This window comes from Watersipora subatra, chromosome 10, assembly GCF_963576615.1.
Source record: "Watersipora subatra chromosome 10, tzWatSuba1.1, whole genome shotgun sequence".
NCBI classification, from domain to species: domain Eukaryota; kingdom Metazoa; phylum Bryozoa; class Gymnolaemata; order Cheilostomatida; family Watersiporidae; genus Watersipora; species Watersipora subatra.
The window spans coordinates 18,186,099-18,213,520 of record NC_088717.1 but is presented as its reverse complement, the minus strand read 5'-3'; the positions used below and the strand labels follow the sequence as shown (position 1 = coordinate 18,213,520).

The window sequence follows — 27,422 nt, the reverse complement described above, 5'->3', positions numbered from 1 at the left end:
CAGCGCCATGTGTTTCGTAAGATGGTGCAATTTGAAAATGAGACAGTGAGCCAATACTGTGCGTGATTAAGGAAGGCGGGTGGTAATGGATGCAATTACACAATGTGAATGATCAAGTTAGGGATAAAATCGCGGAATATTGCATATCGGATGTGCTAAGGAAGCTCTTGATGGAAGAAGGAAACGCTTTAACTCTCGAACGCACACTGGTTTTGGCTAGTACACACGAGTCAGTAGAAAGTCGATTCCGGGAGATGAGTAGCAGACTGCTGTTGAACAGGGTTAGTGATAATAGGTCAGGCACCAATTGGAGTAGTAATGGTTTTTGTGGCAGCAAGACATGCCTAGATAGGGGTAGTAGGGTTGCTAACGAATCTGGAGGTACAGCCCGATGCAATGGATGTGGTAGGGAAAATTCACATGCTGTGTGCCCGGCCAAGGGCAGACAATGTTTCAAGTGCAAAGAATACAATCATTTTAAATCTGTGTGTAGGGGTAAGCATGTAAATTATGTAGAACAGAACGACGAGGATGCTAGCGATAGGCCTGACGCTGGTAATGTTAGTCAGAACTCTGATAGATTTGCTTTCACATTAAATTCTATCAACAAAGTAGGACTGCACCGAGCAGTGGTGCAAGTGAGAGGTGTAGATGTGAAATTTATTTTGGATTCAGGGGCGGATTGCAATGTCATAGATAAACCTACGTGGGAAACGCTTAAAAAAGGTGGTATTGCAGTTAAAAAGTAAAAGCGCTCTGGTCCGAACATTTATTCATATACATCACAGAAACCGCTGTCAGTGATAGGGCAGTTTTGGGCAGACGTACATTGTTCTGGTAATGGTAAGATGGCCAAAAATACCAAGTTTTTGGTGATTGACAGCAAAGCCGTGGCTCTATTGGGGATAGAAACATGTACGGAGTTGGGGCTGATCAGTATTTCTACAAATCTTGTCATTGAGGAGGGGGCGGCCTGGAAAAGTAAGTTTCCAAAATTGTTCTCAGGAGGTATAGGAAAAGTCGATGGTGAGATAACACTTTCTATTGATCATACAGTTGTGCCTGTGGCTCAACCATATCGTAGGGTGCCGTTTTCTGTTCCCGAAAAATTAGAAAAGCACTTGGACGAGTTATGCTCTTTAGACATCATTGAACCAGTAGAGGGGCCTACAACATGGAGTAGCGGGGTGGTTATTGTGCCAAAGGCTGATGGCAGCATTAGGTTGTGTGTAGATATGAGGCAGGCCAACAAAGCCATAATCAGACATCACTACCCTGTGCCCACGGTGGATGAGCTATTGCTAGACATGAACGGGTCCAAGGTTTTCTCGAAAATTGACATGAATATGGGGTTTCATCAATTCGTTTTAAACAAAAAGTCTAGAGATATTACAACATTTACCACCCATGCTGGTCAATACCGTTACAAACGGCTTAGCTTTGGTATTTGCGCTGCCCCTGAAATATACCAAAGGAAAGTTGCCAACATAATTGCAGGGATTTCAGGGGTAGTGAACTTAGCTGACGATATAGTAGTACATGCAGGTAACATGGCAGAGCATAATGAACGCTTAGAATTGACACTTGAGCGACTAGAAAAGGCAGGGCTAATTGTAAATGAAGGCAAGTGTGTTTTTTGAGCCGAGCAGATCACTTTTGTAGGACATAGAATTTCTAGCCGGGGGTGGATCCAGGCTCAGACAAGGTTGAGGCCATATCAGGAGCATCAGTACCAAAAACTGTAGGGGAATCAAAAAGTTTTCTAGGGTTAGTGAGCTATTGTTCAAGGTTTATTCCTGATTTCTCATCTAGAACAGAGTTGTTGCGAAGCATGACCATCGGCAAGCAGTCTGCAATGCAACTGGAGTTTGGGGGGCAGGAATTAAAGGCTTTTCAGGATTTGAAATGTGCGTTAGCTCATACAAGAACACTGGCGTTTTTTGACTTGGATTCCGATACTTTGCTATACACAGATGCAAGTCTCGTGGGCTTAGGGTGTGTGCTCGTTCAAGTACAGGGAGGGGTTGATAGGGTCATCTGCTATGCTTCGAGAGCGTTGACTCAAGTTGAGAAACGATGCTGTCAGACAGAAAAAGAAGCTCTGGCCATAGTCTGGGCATGCGAAAGGCTCCACCATTATTTGTTTGGGGTTAAATTCACTCTCATGACAGATCACCAGCCATTGGAGGTGATCTATGCCAATCACAAAAAGAAATCTTCCTCTGCTCGAATAGAGAGGTGGGTCTTGCGTCTCCAGAGTTATGATTTTCGTGCGAAATACATAAAAGGGTCATTGAACATTGCAGACTGTTTATCTAGAATGATGACGGGTCAATATGGATCTCCAGTGGAGTCTGTAGAAGACACTGAGCTTTTTGTTAGACAGGTAGTTGTGGACGATTTGTTAGGTTTTGAGGCAATAACGGCTAAACAGGTTGGGAGAATATCTGACAGAGATGGGGAACTGGGTTATGTAAGGCGTTCAATAGCTGAAGGTTCATTTGACAATGCACCAAAAGACATAGCAAAACAATTTAGACCTGTTATTGATGAACTGTGTGTTATTGGCCAAATAGTGTTGAGGGGAAACAGGATAGTTGTACCGGTGGAGTTGAGACATAAAATGATTGAGCTGGGACACGAAGGACATCTTGGTATTGTGGGTACTAAGCGTAACTTGAGAACGAGGGTCTGGTGGCCGGGTATGGATGCAGAAATAGAATGCTATGTGAAGCGGTGCAAAGGTTGTCAACTAGTAGGTCAGGCACAGGAAAGAGACCCAGTTAGAGTCACTGAGTTGCCAAATGGGCCCTGGGAAGACTTAGCATGCGACTTATTGGGTCCACTAGAGAATGATAGATATATATTTGTTGTGGTAGACTACTATAGCAGATTGTATGAGTGTGTATTCATGCAGTCCATTGTTAGCAGCAAAATCATAGAAGCTTTGGTTGAGATGTTTGACAAGCATGGACTGCCTTTGAGCTTAAAATCAGATAATGGACCTCAGTTTATTTCTCGGGAGTTTGCTGGATACATGGAAAGTATGGGCATTAGGCATGATTTAGTGACACCGCGATGGCCCGAGTCTAATGGGGAGGTAGAGCGTCAGAATCGTGCTTTGATGAAAAGAGTTAGGATTGTCATAGTTGAGGGTAGGAGCGTAGCAGGGGAGTTAAGGAAATACCTGTTGGCTTACAGAAACACTCCGCATTCGATCACTGGTAAATCTCCGTCAGAAATGCTTTTTGGGCAAAAATTGCGGGTAAAGGTCCCTCAGGTGCAAGATATCTTTGAGGAGTCGGAGGAACGGGATCGTGATGCGGAAGTAAAAAATCAGATGGTTGTCAAACGTAATCAGAACAAGTCGGGGCACGACTTTGAGGTGGGCGATTTAGTGCTGTTGAAAAGGGATACTCAGTCAAAATGCCAGACACCATTCCATCATGATCCATATAAAGTGCGAGAAGTATGCGGTCCCATGTTGACGTTAGAGTCGGCAGATCGCAAAATAGTGAAATGAAATGTAACGCATGTTAGACGTTTTCACTCCCCGGAAACTAATTTATCTGTTGTAGATGAAGCTGGAAATAGTGGAGGAACCACCTTACCACCAGCCCAAAATTGCAACTATGACCGCCCACCAACAAGACCACAGACCGACACTGCTTGTTGGGATTCAGCCCGAGAGGAGCCCGACACACCAGTTCGACCGGATACGCCCGCAAGAGAACTACCCGCTAGTCTAATCACCCCGATGAGTGGACGAGACAGCGCGCTTGAGAGTGAATCCTCAGCAAGGCCGATAAGAGACAAAAGACCACCGCCATATTTAAACGAATACATAACATGAACTAAGCCGTCAACGCATACATTAGCTATAAAGGGAGCAAACCCTAGCCTGAGTCACTCGAGATAACGGTACAGACATCCCGAGTGCTTGTAAGGAAAAGCATACCCGCCCTGTTATGGGGCATGCCTGGAACAGAGATTTCCCAGGTGCGGCTGGGTTTATCATGCTGCCAGGGTTCAATTTACGGTGTCCGCAACAGGCGTTTAGACTAATGTAAATGGCTAAAATGCAATAATGTCATAATTATATATATATATATTTATATGTATTTGTGGGTTTGACAATATTTCTTATTACTGACTAGCTAAATCTTATACGTAAACAAGAGGTGTAATATCCTAGACATTGGAATCGTCTTCCCTATTGCTGGGTTTTGTAAACAAATAAATTGTCATAGATATGACAAGATTCAAGCCTCGTTTTGAATTGAAAGTCAGCACATTAGGCTGTCTTATTATGTAAGCTTTCTTTTGAATTGCCGCTGTTGAGCTGTACAGTCGTGTATTTATAATCTGATTATTGTGTGAATACATCTGACACTTATATAATTACAACGATGTTATAAATATCACAACTTCGTGATATTGCTAGCTATGACGTTTTGAAATGTAAACAAATTTGTGCATTGGTTTGCTGTTATTACTATATTAATAATATTGGTTATTCTAATAATATCAGTGTATTTTACTTCTAATTTTGGCCAATATTGCATTTCTCTTTTTGCAGGAGAGATATAAACATATAATATTTTCTCTTCATTATTGTTATTTGCTGTATATAATTACACCCACACCCAGTACAGTACAGCTACCATTGCAGTTATCTTATTTGCTTGCTAATATTGCATTTCTCAACCATTAGTACCCTCTCTTTTTCCCAATATCACTTTGGTCGTGGGCTGTATGACTGGAATTTCTAGTCTGTTAGAACATGTGCCCCATCAGGAGCCAAGTGTGCTAGATTTGCACCATTTTGACTAGTTATACTGAAAACGTTTTCGGGGAACACCCCCTCCCCCCACCAAGTGGGCGTTCGGTACCCCTCTTGGACTCTCCCTGCAGTACCATTTTCAAACATGTGGATACTGCCCTGGTGAGAATCAACTTACGTAGAGATAATTCATTCCCTGCTCCTAGCTTTGATAACAGCCTTGCTGTGCGGTACCGGAAACATATTAAAGACCTAACAGCTATCGATGCAAGCAATGATATACAGCCCCCAAGGATAGCCGACGGCTGTCATATGGGCGGGGTTTAATGATGGAGCTCTGTTAGGATTATTCTAGTCTGGGTTTCGGAGCTAACACAACTCTCGCGGGGCGATCGCGTTGCCATGTTAGGCTTTGAAAAACACGACTCGCTGTTATCGTTTCATTAGCTCATTCAGTCAGTAGACTCCGCGGTTCACAATAGCAAACCTTGAATTTCTACAATGTAGGGGTGATACCTAACCAAAATAATGCATCCATACAAAATAACACATTTCAACTTACATACTTTTAGTAATTTTAAAATTTGTAAAGGTTGTAGTATATGCTTAAAGTTGAATATAATTTACCCGAACAACGGCTTTTTTTCCTAGTTTTTGATTAATATTTTGCCACCCCTAATATAAAATGACAAAGTCTTTCATCGTTCTCACATTGTTTTACTTTGCCAATAAGTTGGGACAGCAGGCAAAGCTGTGCAGTGTAGTTTTCATGCTCAAAATCCTAACACAAAACCGAATTTGAGCTATTTTACGATTGCGACTATTAATATCACGAATGCTTGCAAATGGCAACTGACTGATCGTAATGGTGGCAATATTGGGATACTATATTTACTTGACAACAGAGTGAATTCAACAGATAAGTAAAATAACCACTATAGTTCGTAATATTTGTAAATTTACAAGGGGCTTTATTCAGCATATTTGTTTGTTTGGGCGCCGTGTTCGGGTTCATCTCAACAGAGCTCCATCATTAAACCCCGCCCATATGAGAGCCTTCGGCTATCCTTGGGGGGCTGTATATCATTGATGCAAGCAAATAGCCGCCGTACTAAAATGACCTAGATTTCGGTCTACAGTTATGGTCAACTGATTTGGCAAATTGCTCAAAGCCTAATAAAAGTGTATCATAGTAGTTCTATGTACCACTTCATAGCTAATTATTCCCAGTTTATCAATTAGAGTACCCGAAGAAAACCAGTATGCTAATAAATAGGGAAAACGCGGAAAGTGGCAGCTACGATACGCAATACGCTAGCGCAATACTGGCGAGGGAGAGACTATAATCGCTAGTGAAGTCCAAAATTGTTAACCACACGCGTTTAACGTTTTCATAAGCATCGATAGACTCGCGTGTGCATATCGTCGATAAGAGGTTTTTGAAGTACCGCGCACCTTGCGTTTGATTGAATGGTTTGGCTGTGCGCGGATGGCAAGGTTGGCTGCGTCTGCTGTTTTGGTCTTCCTACTCAATTGCCCTGCGTGCTTTGTCACTCATGACCCAGTGTAAGTGGACCGTATTTCTCCGGGTTTGGTCCTCTCAGTTTCGTGATTCATTGGCAAGATTTTCCCTCGCTTGATACGGTAAGTAGCTTCACTAGTCTGATGATTTTACTAATTTATTCAATATTTATTGCTTCAAGATTGATTGAATATTGCCCCCATAGTTACTGATATGTTGAATTATGACGTTAGGTTAGGCTAGCGGCGACCATTTCTAAAACAGCAATTGGACAGTCTCAAATTAATAGGGACTTTGGAACAAGTTTTGAGAAACCATGATGTGAGTTAGGCAAGTTTTTGTGTGTGCTGCTCATCGGATTGGTGAGATATCTGGGTAGACACTTTTGTTTTTGCTCATAACTACGTAGACCAGGGATGGGCAACCTTTTCAAGAAAAGGGCCATTTTGCAAAATGTAACTATTGTCGAGGGCCGCATCATACAACCCTGATTTGGTATTTTCTGTCTTTATTAAAATTTCAAAAAGTAGCACATAATATACAACTTGAATACAATACAAGAACAAACGTATATGTATTGGATTTATAAATGACAGTAGACAGTAGATAAAGTATGGAGATACGAAATATAATATTTTTATAATATTCATAGCTAGTGAGAAGCTTGGTGTTTTTAGCCAATTAGTTAATGTTAGGTTCTATTCTTGATGTGCATAGACGCAAACTATGCAGCAGATGATTGTCAGTCAGGTTGCTTCTCAGTTTGCTTTTGATGTGCTTCATTTTGGAAAACAGTTGCTCACAGATATACAGTCAAACATGGATAACTCGAACTTCACGGGACCGAGCAAAAGTGTTCGAATTATCAGAGCATTCAAGTTATCAGAGCACTGTCACAAGTCCATGTATTTACTTATTTATTAGTAGATACATGTACATATGCAAACTATAATATAAATCAAAAGCACAAATGGCTTGTTTCAAATTAAATGCTTCTAATGTAAAGTTTAAAACGTTTTTATCAAAAAGTATAGAGATTTTTCTATCACTTGAGATTGGTTTGTTGTTTGAGGTGATGTTATTGCCAGGACGTTTTTTTAGATTGACATTGGCAAAACTTGATCGTTGTTGAAATGCTCAAAAGAAAAGACATATTTTTCTTTTGAGCGTTTTACCCACGATCAATTTTGCCGATTTTTCTTGAAGTTTATGCAAAGATTACCTTACTTTACCTGGGATTCGTTAAGAGCAACACTCCGAGGCAGTTCAATTAAAAGTTTTACGAGGTTTAACGGTACATTGTATATCACTCACGCTTTTTGAATAGATACTTATTGAATGTACACACGTATTCTGTGTTTAGGTCAAACGATGAATAGTTTTTTTAGCTAAGACAACGTATACGTTTAATAAAAACAATTTTAAGATGTTTTAAACATTCAACATTCCGACGTTGATTCAACACGGAATCAACGTTGGAAAACTATTCGTCACGGGCTAGCCGGGTCACGCACTCAAGGATTTTCGCCATGCACATACAAAACAACATGCTGTTTTTGTTTTGTATGTGCGTGGCGAAAATCCTTGCGCCCGTGACCCGGCAAGCCCGTGCTATTAATCGTATAGCAGTATAAATCAAATTTGACCAAACCTTTAGAAAAGTCGTTGACAAAATTATTTTGCCGATGGTGGTAAAAACAACGCTTATGAATTACGAAAAGATGAGGTTTACCTCTATGGCTTTGAATAAAGTGATTTTCTAAAGCGATAACAACCGTTTCGGTAGCCGTTGGGCAAAAAACAGTTCGAATTAACAGTGTTGAGTTCGAGTTATCTATAGCAATCTATCATTACCTGGGAACGGACCAAAGAAACCGTTCGAATTAACCATGTTTTCGAGCTATCCGTGGCCGAGTTATCCATGTTTGACTGTATGTACTTCCAGACATGCAGACAAATCTTCTGGCAAACTGCTTTAAATTACAGTGATCTGCAGTTGATAAGGACTTATAAAAGTCAACTAGGTGCATCTCTTTGAAATTTTGGATGAGAATGTCATCCTCCTGCAGCGCATTTAGTTCAAGCTGGAGCTGGATAGCTGCTGAGCTTATCTCACAAGTACAAGGCAATGAGAAGATGGTCATCTCACTTCTGAGGCTTCTGAACTCTGTAAAACAAGAGGAAATCTCCTCTCGAAGTACTGCCACTCTCTGAGCATAGCTATCCAGGATCTCATTTTTGCCATTAAAGACAAATTTAAGGGTGGGAAAGTGATCAACTTTTTCTTCACGTAGACTTTTCTCATAGAGCTTAAGATCTCTTTCAAATGTTCGGAGTTGCTTAAACAAGTCATGTACCAAATTTTCTTGTCCTTGAAGCCTCACGTTGAGTTGAGATAATTTTTGAGAGATATCATTTAAGAACGCGAAGTCCATTTGCCAGAGAGGATCACACAGTTCTTGAGCCTCCTTTCGTTTCAACTTCAGAAATAAAATGGTCTCATCTAGTAATAGCCAGAAACATTGCAATGTTGATGCTCCGCTAAGCCAGCGAACCTCTGTGAAATAAACAACATTCTCAGACTGGCTGTCCAGGTGTCTCAAGAACTCCTGAAACTCTCTGTGGTTTAGTCTTCGTGAGCGTATGTAGTTTATTTTTTTTACTACTACTGAGTTGACATGATCCGTATTGATGATTTTTGTGCTCAGGTTCTCCTGGTGTATCATGCAATGAACTGCAATAACATCTGGCTGGAGCTCACATACTTTGGCTATAAGACCATTGTGACACCCTATCATGGATGGTGCACCATCTGTACACAGTGACACACATTTGCTGAAGTCCTCAATTCCTGTTGTGTGTAGTGACGCTTGAACACCTTCAAATATATCTACACCTCTTGTAGTACCTTTCAACGGGTTTAAGTCGAGAAGATCCTCAGTTACATTGAAACCCTTATCTACAGCTCGAATAAATACAGCCAGCTGTGCTGTGTCCCTGATTACTGTACTCATCAAATGCAAGTATAGCATTCAATATCACCCAGCTCATCATAGCATTCAATATCACCCAGTTTCACCTTTAATTGATATGCTATGTCTGAGCCCATATCTTCTACTCGTCTGACTACTGTGTGGCGCGAAAGAGATACATCTGAAACACTTTTTAGCATTTGTTCAGAAAATTCAGCAAAAACTTACCTGGACTTTATATTCCTATTTACAAAGTTTCTGGCTTTAAATCTGAACGGTATTGAGATCAGCAACAGGCTTTTGAAGACATAAAAGAAGAAATGACTAAAAATCCAGTTTTATGTACATTTGACTTGGGATCAAAACACTGAGTGTCTGCAGATGCCAGTAAAATTGCTCTTGATGCCGTTCTATCTCTCGTTCTTTTGACGTCATCAATCCGTTTGCACATGCGCTCGTTCGTGAAAACGCCGCCATATATGTAGAAAATGGTCATTATTCTCTTGTTTAATAGTATTTTTGGTGTTGTTTTAATACTATAATGAAAAAATTGCAAAAAAAAGCATCATTCGCAAAAAATTAATTGCCAAAGCTTTTTTTTGCAACGATAAAATGTGTCTACAAAGATGGCGGACAAAGATAAAATGACGTCACGAAAAAATGAAGGATTGTAACTTGCGGGTGAAAATGATTGGCAACGAGTTCTCCGTTTGTATAGAGCTTCTACAAACTACATGTACTATTAATAGAGTGCACCCTCACAATACGATTGCCCTGATATAAATTTTGTTCACCTTGCAAGGTTGAACATCATGAGGTCTGTACCTCATCATACAAATTTTATTTCATCATTCGAATTCAAGAAAACTTGTCCGAGTTAAAATTTGGCAGTCGACGTGCTTATTATGCACGTCGAAATAACAAAGACACCAAAATTTTGTTGGCCGAAAACATTTTCACAACGTTTAGAAGGGACAGGATGACCAACTTCTAGCAGGTCAGCATTCCATGTGGTAAATTTTGGGAAAAGTACATAAGTGAGAGCAAATAATCATTTTTTAGCATTATACTTGCTTTTACTATAAACTTTTATTCAGCATACTAATAAAAGTATACTGAATAAAAATATTTACAAATATCTTTATTTGATTCATTAGCTATGGAATCTGAGAGCGATACAAACGTTACAAGATGAAGAAAAAAATGGTTTCCATGACAACAAAGTTAGAAATCATAAATAAATAGGAAAAAGGCACCCAAATTGTTAATATTGCCAAGGAATATGGTTGCAACCAATCAACAATGGCATTTATTATTTAAAACAGGAAATCTATTAAAGCAGTCACAAGGTAAAGCTGACGACTTAACGAGTCGGAGACCATGCATGGGATCAACGTTGAAGATTTACATGTACTTCTTTAATGTTCTGCTTGCAAGATACTTTTTATATTGTTTGTGCCTGCAGTCATTAGGTTCTTGCAGTCGTTTGTTCCTGCAGTATCCACAGCGGTGTCCTTCTCTTCCTTTCTATGGTTCCACTTCACAACTATTGAAATGACACAACAACTAGAGTCAACTAGGATATAAAGTATCTACGCCTTCTACAATTTTCATCTTCTGTAAATAGAGTATTGCTCAGAATCAATAGTAAATTTACTATCCTATAATTCTTAGCTAAAGCATAACCTTTGTTCTTGCAGATTTCTTTCAAATACTTCAGCCAAGCAGACTCATTACTTGCTAGATTTTTAGATATTTACTGCTTATTGGCTGTCCTATTCCTGCTGCCTAAGCTAACTGTCGGTATTTCCAAATTGCTCAGGTAAAACCTGTTTAAAATGTTTTGAGTACAAACTCTAACTTTGTAAATATCAACGCTGACAAGAGAAACAAAAAAATAGGATTCAATTGGTCTTTCCTGATCTTGATAAATGTTTTTAATTATGTTCTCTTTTCATTGAAGAAGACAATGTCTGGAATGACAAACAGATAGAATTGTTGTAATAAAATCTTTTGCGAATGCTGCAGTTACAAATTCTGGGAAAGTCTTAGCGGCACTAAACATGAGTGTTATTTGCTTTATTGATGCTAATCTTAGCATGTAACTAACCAAGTTGTATGGTTTTTACTTGGCAGCTTATTACCAGTAATATAGCAAAACTTACTCAATTTTGAGAAAAAAATTCTTTTCTTAGCTAATGTTTTTATGCCATCCTCAATTCATACTGCTTTAAAAACAAAAAGCTCTCAACTACAAAGAGCTACTGCAGACTCTTATAAAGTTATTGTGTTTTTAGTTTTGACTAACTTAATATATATGACTAGCTGTGCTACCCACCGTTGCCAGGATAATAAAAAGTCCTTGGACAGAAAATTGATTTGTATTTAACGTCTAACAACATTTTCCATTCTAACTTTCAAACTACATATCATGAGATAAGTGTTTAGTGTAGTTGAAAGAAATTAAGAGAAAAATAAAAACAACTGTAAAGGTTTTAAAACTTTGTCAAACAACTAACTTTTAAGCTATTAGCTTGGCACTTTGCCAATGGAAACTTTCACTAAGCTAATTAATACCTGTGCTAAGTTTCTAATTAGAGATACCCCCGTTTCTAAACTCACTAGCCGATTCAAATACCGATCCGATTTACCGATTCTTATAAAAAAATAATCTGCTTCAGATACCGACTCAGATCTTTTTTGTTGCATAGATAATTGTTCATTTTATTATAGAAAATATAAATATGAACGTGTTTATTTGTTTGTATTTATTTATTTATGAAAAAGGAGATATGTATATATCTATATAAATATATATTTTTTTTTACATACTGACATACCGTGCATGTAGTAACAAAACAGTTCATGTTTCTTGTAATTTGTAAGTAATAGTAATAATTTGTTTTTTTAATTAATAAAAGTAATTGTTTTTTCTGTTTTTGTCAACAAAAACAGCGTTAGCGGCACCTGTGAAGGAACAGCGTTTTTTAATTTATAGTAAGACCTGCAATAGTTTACTCACAATAACTAGCTCATCAAATGATTGGTATAGGACCATAATTATTTAGATAAACTTCAAAAGTTAATGTGTCAATAAATAAAGTAAAAGAGAGAAACAAATTACATTCACAAAACAAACGAGAACAACCCAACAAACAAGCTAAGTATCGTCAGGATCAGGGATCAAGAAAGCGATAGATAAATTGATGCATCGGCTGCTCAAAATACTTTTGTAATGCTAGTTAATTGAAATATTACACTGCATTCTTGTTTCCTTTCATTGTTATCTTGGTCGTGGTTGGCTGCAATAAGTCCCATCGCTATAATTGGGAAATACCACATTTTGCGATCGAACCCTAACTAAAGCAAAATTGTTCCTCAGCTGTGTTGATGTTGATCAGGCTATCGACGTGAAATAAATAGTGTGACAGGCCCAGAATTCATTAGGTAAGAGTAAGGAACTTGCAGCCGATGATCTTCATTAGTGTAGCAGGTTAAAATACTGTTTTCTGCTAAATAGTTGATTTGTAAAAAGTATCTGAAGTTGCAGATTTTTTAAAGAAAATATCAGCCGATGCCGATTCAGATACTTAAAACCCATATCGGCACCGATTCCGATACCAAACCAGGGCAACTCTACTTCTACTGTCATACGCCATGACCTTGCGTCAGTATTTTCCAGTTTTGGAAAATACTGACGCAAGGTTTTCTAGCTATTCTCTAGCTATTCTAATAATAGTTATAGCCGGAGGGACACACATACATGCTTTGAGAATTATATATTTAGATAGAATATTCTTCTAGTTGTGATCTCATAAAGGGATATAGAGCCTGACAATGTTGGATCATGACAAGCTCCCTTCTGGGACAGTAATTTTAGTATTCAGGCTCATGTTTTCTTTTCGAAACGAAAATTTTAATAGCTAACAAGTTTAACATTTTAATTGTCCTTTTAACTCATTTGCACCCAACTAATTTCCAGGCGATAATCCCCAAATACCGCTCATTTTTCAGAAAGTTGCCATAATTCAAATTACTACTACAAGACAAGAAACAGACTTGAGATAATCTACTCATTCAAGTTGCACAATAACCAGCCAGGTCTTCTTTTTCAAATGATATTTTATTCACATAGACTACTCATATCCCTTTTGTGCAGATCTGTGTGTCAAAGAAGGTAGCGTCAGAAAGTTCCTGATTTTGAAAAAACTGTTATTTGCTGAAACAAAGTTAGACTTGAACCATAAAAATTGCAAAATATACAAAGTTTGACAAAATTCCTTATTTATTACATACAATACATAGGTATGAATTTTATTTATACATATAGCTAATATGCTAATATATAGCTAATCATGAACATGATAATTATGAAACTTTAATTTCGAACTTTCCCTCGCGAGTATCATCCCTCAAACCAAAGCATAGCTAATTTACATGCTAATATAACTCAAATAAACTGTCATAAACTTGTTTCAAATCATAGAAATATGTTCCATAGCTCTGTTTTTGACTTTTCAGACTTGGTACACAGCTCTAAGAATCAATATGAGGATATTGAAAGTGAATGATAACTTTAGGCTGACTACGGCTGACAGCCTAAAAAGTGTATTTTTATTCAAGCATAACGACTCAAATTGGCAAAATTAAAAGTTAATAAAAACTTTGAAACATTTAAAATAATGTTTTAATTTGAATTATGCAGTCTTTCATTTTCTTACCACTTCTGAATCTGCATATTTACTTCTTGTGTTGAAAAATATTTATTGTGAACGATGAAATTTAAAGTCAGCATGATGATTTCCGGTCTAGGTAGATGTCGATATGGGTGTACTATTTTGTTCATAACTTTTGCCAGAGACATCATTGAGAAATATTTTTTGCTTGCCTAATTGGCCAGAAATTTTTCTTTGTAACTTATCAAAAATTTTCTTTTATAATTTAAAATAGCGATACAATGAGTAGGTAAATTTTAGAGGTGAGATAACTAGCATTGGATGCATAGCAACGTTGTAAAGAGACGAGTTAACTCGCGTCGGGTGCGAATGAGTGAATATATTATATTTCGTTTTGATCTTGGACTTATGTTCATAGCCTTGGCTGCAGTTTAGCTGTTGTCAACATCTCAGTCAATTTTGAGACACCGCTTTTATGTTTATAATTCATGATTTACAGCAAGATAACTAATCATAAATAAATAGAAAGTAGCGAAGTCCTTTCATAAGGTGATACACTAAAAAATAATTAGTTGAGACCGAGTACAGAACAATCAATACACTACCATATTTTTGATAGGATACCTTGAAGATTGGGCAATATCTACGGAAACCTTCGATTCTCAACCTTCATCAGCCACTTCATCTGCATCATCAAATTCACCACCAACAGCAGAGCCCAGTGCCATGAAACCATTCAGAGACTATGCCAATGACAATAACTTCCAAGCGTATATTTTATCCCTACCACGACCATTACAACTCGACTCTTCGACGAATACACGAACACGACTAGACTTGTGAAACGAGGCGACCCATACAATCACTTCGACTGGAATGATGGATAACTTTACTCAAACAGAAAATAATTTGAATAACAAGGAAACAATGACTGACAACGTGACTACCAACAGACTGACTTTGATGGACCGGGCTATGCCAATAATTCATTTTTGTTTGTCCTCGTTCTTCACTTTGTTACCATAAAATATAAGCTACTTGTTGTCTACCTTCACACTAACTTGAATGCCCTTGTTTCTGACTTTTATTCATTATAGACTTCAATGTATCAAGGCTAATTACCCCATTTCTTCAAAGCCAAATAGAAATAATACTAAAACAAGTGGCTTGCTATCAATCGATTAAAAGAATTGAACTGAGCTATTGCTTTCAAAGTACAATTTTGTTTAAATGTGAAAGCAATTTCAATGTAAAATTGAGCTAATGTCAAAGTGAATGCAACAACGACATCAATTTAGGAAGAACAGGTCGTGATTCAATGGGCATCACCAATCAGGAAGCCCTATTTTCAAATGACCAATCAGAGTCGACAAACCCCTCGCTTTTGATGTTGTGTCTATGTCGGTGAAAGCAAGAAAATTTACAAACCGCCGGTTATAGGACTATCTGGGTGACATTTTTCTACTTTCCGATTAGCGAGCTTCTTAATTAAAACGAAACTGTAGTTTCACAATAACATTTTGCAATAATTACTGTTTTACAATACATTAGCTGTTACATAAACAACAATTAATGGTTGTTCTTGGGTAAAGCAGCAACAGCAAATGCGTACTTTTAGCTAGAGTATTGATTATGAGACTTAGTAGTAGCAGGTATGAAGTTGCTCAAAAGGCAGATATGATAGTAACAAAAGACAAAGTAAATGCTACAGAGCATAACAGTACACGCTATTTAGAGATTAGTCAATTGGAAACAAACTAATCGTCACATGGGTATATCTTGTGCAAGTTTAACGGAGAACTACGAATCCAAGCCAAGTAAGTGCAAGATATCCTGTAAGTATCCTGCAGTATATCCAGCGGCAGAGCCCAGCGCCATGAAACCATTCAGAGACTACGCCAATGACAATAACTTCCAAGCATATACTTTATCCCTGCCACGACCAATACAACTCGACTCTTCGACAAATACACGACCACGACTAGACTTGTGGAACGAGACTACCCAAATGACCACTACAAATACAATAACGAATAATTCCACCCAAACGGACACAAACTTGACTGACAAGGCAACAACAACTGACAACGTGACCACTGACAGACTGACTTTGACGGACTGGGCTCTGCCGATAATTCATTTTTGTCTGTCCTCATTCATCACTTCATTCCTATAAAATATACTTATTCTCCACCCTCACAGTAATTAGAGTACTCTTGTTTCTGACCATTATTCATTATAGACTTCAATGAATCAGTCAGTGCTAATTAATTACCACAATCTTTCAAAACCAAACAGAAAGAATGCTCAGACAAATAGTTTGCTATCAACCGATCAAACAAATATTGAAAAAATGCTCTAAAAAAACGTAATCTAATTTGATATGTGGAAGGAATTTTTAGTGTAAAATTTAGCTAATAACAAAAGTGAATGAAGCAATAAAAGCGCTATATAATGGGCAGTTGGTGGTAAATGGGCATCAACAATCAAGAAGCCATATTTTTAAATTACCATTCAAATTACTATTCAAAAGCGACTAGCTCCTCGCTTTTGATTTTGCATCGATCGCTGTTACAGGCTGAAATTTTAATATTCGCAAACTGGTTATGTGACCGTCTGCCTGAGTATTTTCCTTCTTTTCGATTTGTGAGTTTCTTAAAACAAAACTGTAGCTTTCCAGATGCATTCTTTAGTAATGACTGTTTTACAGTACATTAGCCGCATAGATATATATACCTAGATTGGCCAATAGGAAAAAAGCCTGTCAGACCTAAATAGCACGACGCAACATCACTGTATTGTACCTCACGCTTGACTGCACTGCTGTTTACAATGAATCTAATGGGAAGAAGGTAACAAAATTACATTTATTTTCACATAAAAACCTTCTTGTATACATAATCCAGTAAACTAAAGCAATTCTGTGATAATATCTGATAACCACCACAGATTAAAACTATAAAAGCTATGAATTGTTGCACACAAATCATGAGCCATCATGGCTTTATTTGCAACCCTCTCTTATCCCCATTCTTTCTTTTCCCCTTCTCCAAAGAATAAGTTAGAAGGGGAAAAGAGAGAAGGGGAATGGAGAGGGGAGGGAAAATAGCCCACCCACTCAAAGAGCCAGACCTTGGCTAGGTAAATAGACTAATATGCTGAACTAAACATGACTAAATATGATGAGTATGCAAGTATGTCTGAAGTCAAAAATGAGACAGAATGATTATTTTACAGCTGGCTAGGTCACCAAAGCTGAAGCGTAATGATTGTATCACTAGCATCATGGATGTTACCAACGTTGATGTAAACCAAGCAACGAATTCCCTAATTACAGTTAAGAATCAGGGTGGCTTGACTTTGTCTTCGCCTGTGGTGATTGAGGTTTGCAACCACAGCGAGAAATCGACAAGAGTGTTGCTTAGTAGTGCTGGATTGGTGAAAAACTTTGCCAGGCTAGCACTAATTGCCACCACTAAGAAGCCAGTCACGAAGGGACAATACCAAGTTATTTGTACAATATGCATAAGCAAGTTAAAGGTTGACTTGCAACAAAATTCACATTGCAGTTATTTGGTATCATAAGATTCACCATGCCTTACTCTGTTGTGTTGTAGGTGTGAAATATATGAGAAGGTGATTACAAGCTCTTAAAAGCTAAAAACTTATACAGTCATACTTCAACTTATGAGCTTAATGCGTTCCGAGACTGAGCTCATATGTTAATATACTCGCATGTTGGTGCAATTTATTTATATATCGAACAATTAAATATATATTGCTTGGTTTCCATACTCTAAAAATGCAAATAAAACACTCAAAACAAGATATTGTAATAGAAAGAAGATGTTGGTTATTGTCATAATTTACCACATGCTTTCAAAAAGCAACAATCAAAAAATAATACAAGGAAATGTGATTATTTAAAATGTAAAATTAAATACATACAATAGCAGCTAATGCTAGCATTTGCGAGAGAGGGAGATATAAGTTATCCTTCATTACAATAGTTGTCTTTGATAAATTTGAATTTTATCAATGTCTTAAAAGACAAACTCTAATGTTGGTGAGGTATTGGCCTTCAATCTAGCTTTTTTCCCAATACCAGGTGATACTTGGTAGCTGTCACTAATGAAGTGGTCTGAACAAAGTACAGAAGATTTACTTGGGGTCCACTGTTCTCGTCTCACTGCTTTAATCCAGGCATCCTTGCGATCAGCAGCAGTAGGAAAACTTAACAAGTAATAAAAGACACATACAATTAGTGGTGTTTTTGCTCATTGGATTATTGACTTTTTGCCTTTGAGAAGTGTAGCATTAACCTTGTCAAATAATGGAAACTTTTAAGCCTGATTATAGCCAAAGATAACCATGCTCCAAGCCATGCTCATGTAGTATGTTCATGAATTCTCCCAACGATTAGCAGGGTGAATGTTTGTTATATTGTCCTACCTGTGGAAGCTTTTCTCTGGGCATTTTCTTGGATAATTGGAACATCCAAAAGTAACGCAGCAATTCTTACTAGTCCTCTCAGATGACTGTGAGCTTGATGAATAATGGTGAGATCGCTGCCAAAATAGCAATGAATATGAATTCCATTCTGACTTAGTAATTTATAGCAAGATGGTATCCAAATTAATGACTCAAGCATCACAAAGTAGCAGTATTACACAAGCAGCTCCTTGGGCAAAGTTAAGGAAACCTTCCAAGAGAGAGTCAATCAGTTAATGAATCAAACAAGTTGAAGTTGATAGTAACTTGACAAACAATGATGTCTGCTGATTTGATTGTCTTCAATAATTTTTTCAAAGTGTCAAATATGGGGAAAATATGTCCACTATTGGTATGAAAACTGTTCTAGTTTTTACTATAAAGCCTTACAGCTGATATTTAGGAGTTCCAAGCCTATCTTTGATATTAAAAGTAGTAAAAAACTCACCTTAGTAGCAGCTGACACACTCTTCTCAGCTTCAGCCATTGTAAACTAATGATGAATCTTGCGGTCAGTCAAGCGTAAGGTACAATATGATTACGTTGCGTCATGGCATTTAAGTCTGACAAGGCCACCAATGGGACTAGCTATTATTGGCCAATCTAGGTATATATATCTATGATTAGCCGTTACATAAACAATGATTAATGGTTATTCTTGGTAGGGCAGCAACAGAAAATGCTTTCTTCTAGATAGAATATTGATTGTGAGACTGGAAATAGCAAGTATCCAAGTCACTCAAGAGATAGATATGGTGTTAACAATAGACATATTGTACATGCTACAGTGTAAATAACGACCTTGACAGCCATGGACTATTTAGAGATAAGTTAATTGTAAACAAAAATAATCATCGCATGAGTTTATCTTGTGCAAGATCAATGGAGATGGTTCAGTGCGCAGAAATCTTGATAAATGATCAAATTGGTTAAAGTTATCAGTATTAGGATATATTGCAAGACCTGAAAGAAAAAAAGGCGGACTCACCTTTTGCTCTATTATGCTGTCAATCTGTTTATGGAAAATGGATCGGCAAATATCAAAAAGTATCGGTATTATTCTATCATTTGCGATTTTTTTTTATGTTTGAAACTATCTGACTGCCCGGATGTTTCAAGATTAAAATTGACAAAACCTGAACGCGGTTAAAATGCTCGGAAGAAAAATATGTGCAACTTGACATCACTAGTTGCTATCATCGCTATAGTTGGTATCAGCTATTGTGTTGAAGTTGCAGCGGTACACATACCCATTTTGTTAGTCTCTTTCAGCCATAGACATCGTAATCGCACTATTGCTTGAATCTGACCATCTTAACTGTGATCAAGTTTTGTCGATTTTAATCTTGAAACATTTTAGCAGTAAGATCACCTCAAACATCAAAAACAAATACAAATAATAGAAAAATGCCGATACTTGTAGATAAAGTATGCAGACAACTTAGTGCAAGTTTATCTTTAAATTCAGAAAATGACAAACTCTAGCGAGTGCACCGTACATCCATCTCAAATGACTTTTATAAAGTTTTTGCTAATGAGATGTTCACTGCTGAGATATATTCTGTTATCTTGTGTAGATGATCAGTTTAACTGTCAAACTGTCAAACTGTTTAACTGTTTTTCATTCTTGTACATTTCAAGATGGAGACTATTTTCAAAAACTATAATATAATATGTTATTTTTACTATGATAAGATCCGTGTTCATCTATCCTTCGGTCTGAAGTTATGCTACGAGCATTATAAAAGAATTGCCTCACACAACAATCGAACGCAGATACTTGAATTCAAAGCCAAGTACTTCCACTGCCCCAATTGTCCACCTTGCTGTATCACGGAATTGTTATGCTAATAGTTATTACACAAGATGATCTTTTGCATGCCATAATGTTAGTCTTTACTATAGTAAGAGTTGTGTCAGTCCGTCTGCCTGTTCGTCTGAACTATGGTTAAAATTAATACATTAAACTTTACATACACTGATGATGCTGCCTTTGTTAGACATCAAAAATATGTCCAAGTTCTTGAGGTAAACCGCATTCTCATCAAGCAAATTATCAGCAATCGGTGTACTTCAAATCCCAGCATAATTATTTCCCCAGCATCCCAGCATAACCAATCCCAGCATAACCAATCAAATCCCAGCATAACCAATCTATAAAAACTGCATTTCCTTCTCTATAACAGTAATGTAACCCTCTGAAACAGCTTTACTCCCAAGGTTTCCAGTCAATCCATCCCTTGTAAACTTGAGACAAAATTGCAAGAATTTGTTTTGACAGATCAACTGTCTTGGAGTAAGCATATTGACACTATTTGTGATGAGGTCCCTAATTCATTGACTCTACTCCGCTTTTGCAGGCCAAACAACAACTCAAAATCTGTTATTGCATTTTATTATCAGTTTATCTTTTACCACATTATTTATGGTATACACATTTATTAGTCTAGCTTCAAGATACATCACAAATGACTTATTGCTGTTGCAAATAAAATAGTGCCGACAAGTTGCAAATATACATCATATTCCAGCATATCTTATTCAAACGATGGTCTTTCCAAATCTTTGTGCGTTAAGTTACTTATGCTAAATGTTTATTTTATGTCTGTTATAGGTTTCATGATTTTTGATGGTCTGTTTCCTCTTTTTCCATGACAGTTACAGGTTTACAACTCAGTTCAAGCCACGTATTTTTAACCAATTGCACACAACCTCTAACAATTATTTTCAAAATATTATTGCTAGCTGCTTTAACAATCTTACACCTGATGCCCATTCTCTTAGCAGAGTAATTATATATTAAAAATATTAAACTGTTTCTTTGACTTTAGTAGAAAACTGTTGGCCTTTTTTCTTTTGTTTATTGTTGTTGTTTGGCACAATTTGTAAAACATTTCTGTTTGAAATGAAATTACACATACTGCCAATGGAGTACTATATATATATATATATATATATATATATATATATATATATATATATATATATATATATATATATATATATATATATATATATATATATATATATATATATCAATATATATATATATATAAATATATATAAATATATATATATATAAATATATATATAAATATATATATATATATAAATATATATAAATATATATATAAATATATATATATAAATATATATATATATATAAAATTGTTTCCTCACCCCGGATACCCTGTATGGGTGGTAAATTCTGCTCTAACTCGGGTCTCCTACCAGAAACCTGGGAGTTTGAGCACTCGCCTCAAGATCTTAGCTGTTCCCAATAGCGCACTTTTCTGCAACTCACCTGAGTTGATTGCAGTTGGTATTTGGGCAAGCCACATTTTATGCGCCGGTGTTAATGCGCCCAGTGCCCCAATGACTACTCCAATAATATATAAATATATATATTAATATATATTTATTGATATATTAATATATATATATATATACTCATGCTACATATATATATATATATATATATATATATATATATATATATATATATATATATATATGTATATATATATTATTATATTAATATATATATTAATACATATACATTGATATATATTTCTTGATATATATTTATTGATATATACAGAATAGCATAATATATAAATAAATATATAAATGAATTAAAAGGTATAACATAAAGATATTTATATATGTAGATCTAACAAGATAAATATATATTTTATACCTTTTATGATACAATTGTACACTCAAATAAGCACTATTTACGTATGATATATCCGAAAGCATTCTTCTTTACAAAGGACTACATAACAGTCTTTGCACCATGTGCTTATTCTTGTCTTTTTGTACCCATCACATAGCATCTACTGGAGTAAATACTGGACCTGTCACCGCTACAAACCGATGAATTGTTGGAGATTTATCTCTCTTCATATTAGTAATATTCTTCCAGGCACTGACATCACCCCCACCACCCTCATCATCTTTACTGCTAATAGCTTCTTTGTCAATATCACTTCCAAATGTAAAATCATTCCAATCTGAACCTGATTCACTGTCATCTCTGGCTACTAAATCTAAAAAGTCACTGTCAGCTGTTATTCTCTGAGCAACTCTGGTGCTAGCAGGCCCACTTGCTGTATTTGAATAATCTCGGATAGTTCTCTTAGAAGATGCCATGGCGATAAACTAAATTACAACTCTCGAAGCTTTCAATAAATAACGGCTAAAGCCGAACCAAAAAGAAAAAAGTTTAAACATTGTTTAGAACAATTTTCTATTTTATTCGCATTTTTTTCAATTATCACTGCTTAAAACGATCGTTTTGAGTGAATAAAAAATTTATTTTAGAGGCTAACCAAAGTCAATATATCATAGCTTGTCATCGGTAAAAAAACGGCATTTAGCTAACAGAAAATTGCAATAAAAGTAATATGTTACGGTTGCGACAAAAACATCGCTCCTCCCATTTGAAGGAGTATTGCAAAGCGACAAAAACAGCGCTTTGCCTGCGAAAAGGTTAAAGGTCGTTCTGCAAAATTAACATTAAAACTATTTGGTATCAAAATATTCAGCATGTCTCACTATGCTGTGTTGTAGGTGCAAAATCAGTGGAAAAATATGCAAAAATATTTAGGTTGAAAGGTTTAATCTGTTTACGAACAATGTTTTAGTCTATGGTTCGAACCTACCACAACATTGGGCGAGACGCCACCAACTTTTCAAAAGAAGAGAAAGCTTTAGGATGGCTTTAAAAAAGAAAAAAAGTGAGTTTGGTATAACGGAAATAAGATATTTTGGACATGTGGTTAATTGGGACTACTATTAAGTCAGATCCTGCCAAAATAGAAGCTATAGTTAAAATACTGCCTCCTAATAAAACTGAAGTGAGGCATTTCACAGGAATGGTTAATTATCCAATGAAATTCAGCAAAAATTAATTGGACTTTATACCCCTACTTACAAAGTTTCTGGCTCTAAATCTGAATGGTATTGAGATCAACAACAGGCTTTTGAAGACATAAAAGAAGAAGTGATTAAAATCCAGGTTGATGTACATTTGATTTGAAATCTGAACACTGGGTGTCCGCAGATGCCAGTAAAATAGCTCTTGATGCCGTTCTATCCATCGTTTTTTTGACGTCATCATTCCGTTTGCACATGCGCTCGTTTGTAAAAACGCCGCCATATTTGTAAAAACGGTCGTTATTCTCTTGTTTAATAGTATTTTTTGGGTTGTTTTAACACTATAATGAAAAAATTGCAAACAAAAGCATCATTCGCAAAAATTAATTGCACAAGCTTTGTTTTGCCACGATAAAATGTGTCTACAAAGATGGCAAACAACGAGAGAATGACGCCACGAGAAAACCAAGGATTGCAACTTGCGGGTGAAAATGCTTGGCAACCAGTTTTCTGTTTGTAAATAGCTTCTATAAACTACATGTACTATAGAGTGCACTCTCACAATACGCTTACCCTGATATACAATTTGTTCACCTTACAAGGTTGAACATCGTGAGGTCTGTACCTCATCATACAAGTTTTATTTCATCATACGAATTCAAGAAAATCTTTGCCTGAGTTAAAATTTGGTAGTCGACGTGCTTATTATGCATGTCAAAATAACAAAGACACCGAAATCTAGCTTGCCGAAAACATTTTCACAACGTTTAGAAGAGATATGATGATCGACTTCTATCAGGTCAGCATTCCACGTGGAAAGTTTTGGGAAAAGTACATAAGCGAGAGCAAATATTCATTTTAGTGTTATACTCACTTTAATATAAACTTTTATTCAGCATACATATATAACTACAAGTATCTTTATTTGATTCATTAGCTAAGGAATCTGAGACCAATACAAACGTTACAAGACGAAGGGAAAAATGATTTTCATGACAACAAAGTTGGAGACTCTAAATAATTAGGAAAAAGGCATATTGTTTATATAGCCAAGGAATATGGTCGCAACCAATCAGCAATGGCATTTATTATTAAAAACAGGAAATCTATTAAAGCAGGCACAAGGTAGAGTTGACGACTTGAATGAGTCAGAAATCATGCATGGGATCAACATTTAAGGTTTACTTAGTAAATCTTCGACGCTCTGTTTGCAGGATCATTTTTTCTATTGTTCGTTCCTGCAGTCGTTAGATTCTTGCAGTCAGTTGTTCCTGCAGTATTCACAGCGGTTCCCTTCTCTTCCGTTCTGTGGTTCCACTTCACAGCTATTAAAGTGATACAATAAATAGAGTCAACTAAGATAAGTATTATCTACGCCTTTTACAATCCTCATCTTTTGTAAATATGGTATTGCTCAGAATCAATAGTAAATTCCTTATCCTATAATTCTTTGCTAAAGCAAAACCTTGGTTCTTGCAGATTTCTTTTAAATACTTCAGTCAAGCAGACTTGTTATTTGCTAGATTTTACCCAGGGAAACATACTATTACCCAAAAAATTTTATGTTAAAATTAATGGAAGCTTTTTAAAACGGTTGAAAAATTATTTTATTAATTCCTTTTGGAATGTACACATTATGTGTGTTCTAAAAGTAACAAGAAAGTATATTGTAGAAATTCTACGTAAACTGGTGGCGTCCTAAAAACTCTAAGCTTATATATCAGTTTGCAAGCAACTGCTGTTGTCCCTAATAATACTCGAGTTTATAATCCATTTTTACAGTCGTATTTTATTTGCTGCATATTTACTGCTTGTTTGCTGTCCTATTTCCGCTGCCTATGCTAACTGGTATTACCAAATTGCTCAGGTAAAAAAACTCTTTAAAATGTTTTGGGTAACAAACTCTAACTTTGAAAACAGCGACGCTGACAAAGAAAACAAAAAAATAGGACTCAATTGATCTTTCCTGATCTTGATAAATGTTTTTAATTATATTATCTTTTCATTGTAGAAGACAATGTCTGGAATGACAAACAGATAGAATTGTTGTAATAAAATCTTTTGCAAATGCTGCAGTTACAAATTCTGGAAAAGTTTTAGCGCCACAAGTCGTGAGTGTTATTTGCTTTATTGATGCTAATCTTAGCATGTAACTAACCAAATTCCATGGTTTTTACTTGGCAGCTTATTAACAGTAATATAACAAAACCTAATCAATTTTGAGAAAAAAAATTATTTTCTTAGCTAATGCTTGGATACTACCCTCATTTCATACTGCTTTAAAAACCAAAAGCTCTCAACTACAGAGAGCAACTGCGGACAGTTTTAAAGCTACATGTATTGTGTTTTTAGTTTTGACTAACTTAATAAATATGACTAGCTGTGCTACTCACCGTTGCCAGGATAATAAAAAGTCTTTGGACAGAAAATTGATTTGTATTTAACGTATAACAACATTTTCCATTCTAACTTTCCAACTACATATCATGAGAGAAGTGTTTTGTGTAGTTGAAATAAATTAGGAGAAAAATAAAAACAACTGTAGGCTAAAGGTTTTAAAACTTTGTCACAGAACTAATTTTCAAGCTATTAGCCTAGCACTTTGCTAATGGAAAATTCCACTAAGCTAGTTAATACCTGTGCTAGGCTTTTGATTAGAGATGCCCCGATTATAAATTCACCAGTCGATTCAGATACCGATCCAACATAACAATTCATATAGAAAAATAATCCGATTCAGATACCGATTCAGATATTTTGTCTTGTATAGAGAATTGTTCGTTTTATTATAGAAAATATAAATACTAATGTGTTTATTTGTTTGTATTTATTTATGAAAAAAAAGATATGTACATATCTATATATTCATATACGAACATTCCATGCGTGTAGTAATAAAACAGTCCATGTTTCTTGAAATGTGTAAGTAATAATAGTAATTTGTTTTTTAATTAATAAAAGTAATTGTTGTTTCTGTTTTTGTCAACAAAATCAAGCGTTAGCGGCACCTGTGAAAAAACAGCGGTTTTTAATTTATAGTAAAACCTGCAATAGTTTACTCACAAGAACCAGCTCATCAAATGATCTGTAGGATCATAATTATTTAGACAAACTTCAAAAGTTAATGCGTCAATAAATAAAGTAAAAGAGAGAAACAAATAAACTGTAATTATAAATGTAATTATTACATTTACAAACCAAACGAGAACTACCCAACAACCCAGCTAAGTATCGTCAGGATCGGGGATCAAGGAAGCGATAGATAACTTAATTCATCGGCTGTTAAAATTACTTTCGGAATGCCAGTTAATTGAAATATTACACTGCATTCTTGTTTCCTTTCTTTGTTATCTTGTTTGTGGTTGGCTGCAATAAATCTCATCACTATAATTTAAAAATACCACATTTTTTGATCATGTCCTAACTAAAGCAAAAACATTCCTCAGCTGTGTTGATGTTGATCAGGCTATCGACATGAAATAAATAGTGTGACAGGCCCAGAATTCATTAGGTAAGAGTAAAAAACTTGCAGCCGATGATCTTCGTTAGTGTAGCAGGTTAAAATACTGTTTACTGCTAAATAATTGATCTGTAAAAAGTATCTGAAGTTGTAGATTTTTTAAGAAAACATCAGCCGATACCGATTCAGATACTTAAAACCCATATCGGCGGCGATTCCGATACCAAAATCGGGGCAACTTTACTTCTAATGCCGTACTCCATGACCTTGCGTCAGTAATGTCCAGCGAGCCTATTCTAATAATATTTATAGCTGGAGGGACATACAAACATACTTTGACAAATATAGATTGAATATTCTTCTAGTTGTGATCTTATAAGGGAGATATATCAGAGCCTGACAATGTTGGATCATGACAAGCTCCTTTCTGGGACAGTAATCTTAGTATTCAGGCTCATGTTTTCTTTTCGAAACGAAAATTTTAATAGCTAACAAGTTTAACATTTTAACTGTCCTTTTAACTCATTGCACTCGACTAATTTCCAGGTGATAATCCCCAAATACCGCTCATTTTTTCAGAAAGTTGCCATAATTCAAATTACTACTACAATAGACAGACATGAGATAATTTACTCAT

General features: G+C 36.1%; 2 protein-coding genes across 2 annotated transcripts in view; both read right to left on the bottom strand.

Annotated features, from left to right (window-relative positions):
* Positions 1–27,422, bottom strand: part of LOC137405732 (uncharacterized) — a 215,139-nt gene that overhangs the window by 152,153 nt on the left and 35,564 nt on the right. The gene's annotated exons all lie outside the window — the stretch shown is intronic.
* On the bottom strand, positions 8,189–9,319 carry LOC137406834 (general transcription factor II-I repeat domain-containing protein 2A-like). The gene has a single exon (XM_068093444.1). The coding sequence runs from the start codon at positions 9,317–9,319 to the stop codon at positions 8,189–8,191; it is 1,131 nt and encodes a 376-aa protein (XP_067949545.1).

Bases quoted from the DNA above. Each gene is read 5' to 3' on its own strand.
- LOC137406834 (XM_068093444.1), bottom strand. From the start codon at position 9,319: ATGAGTACAGTAATCAGGGACACAGCACAGCTGGCTGTATTTATTCGA.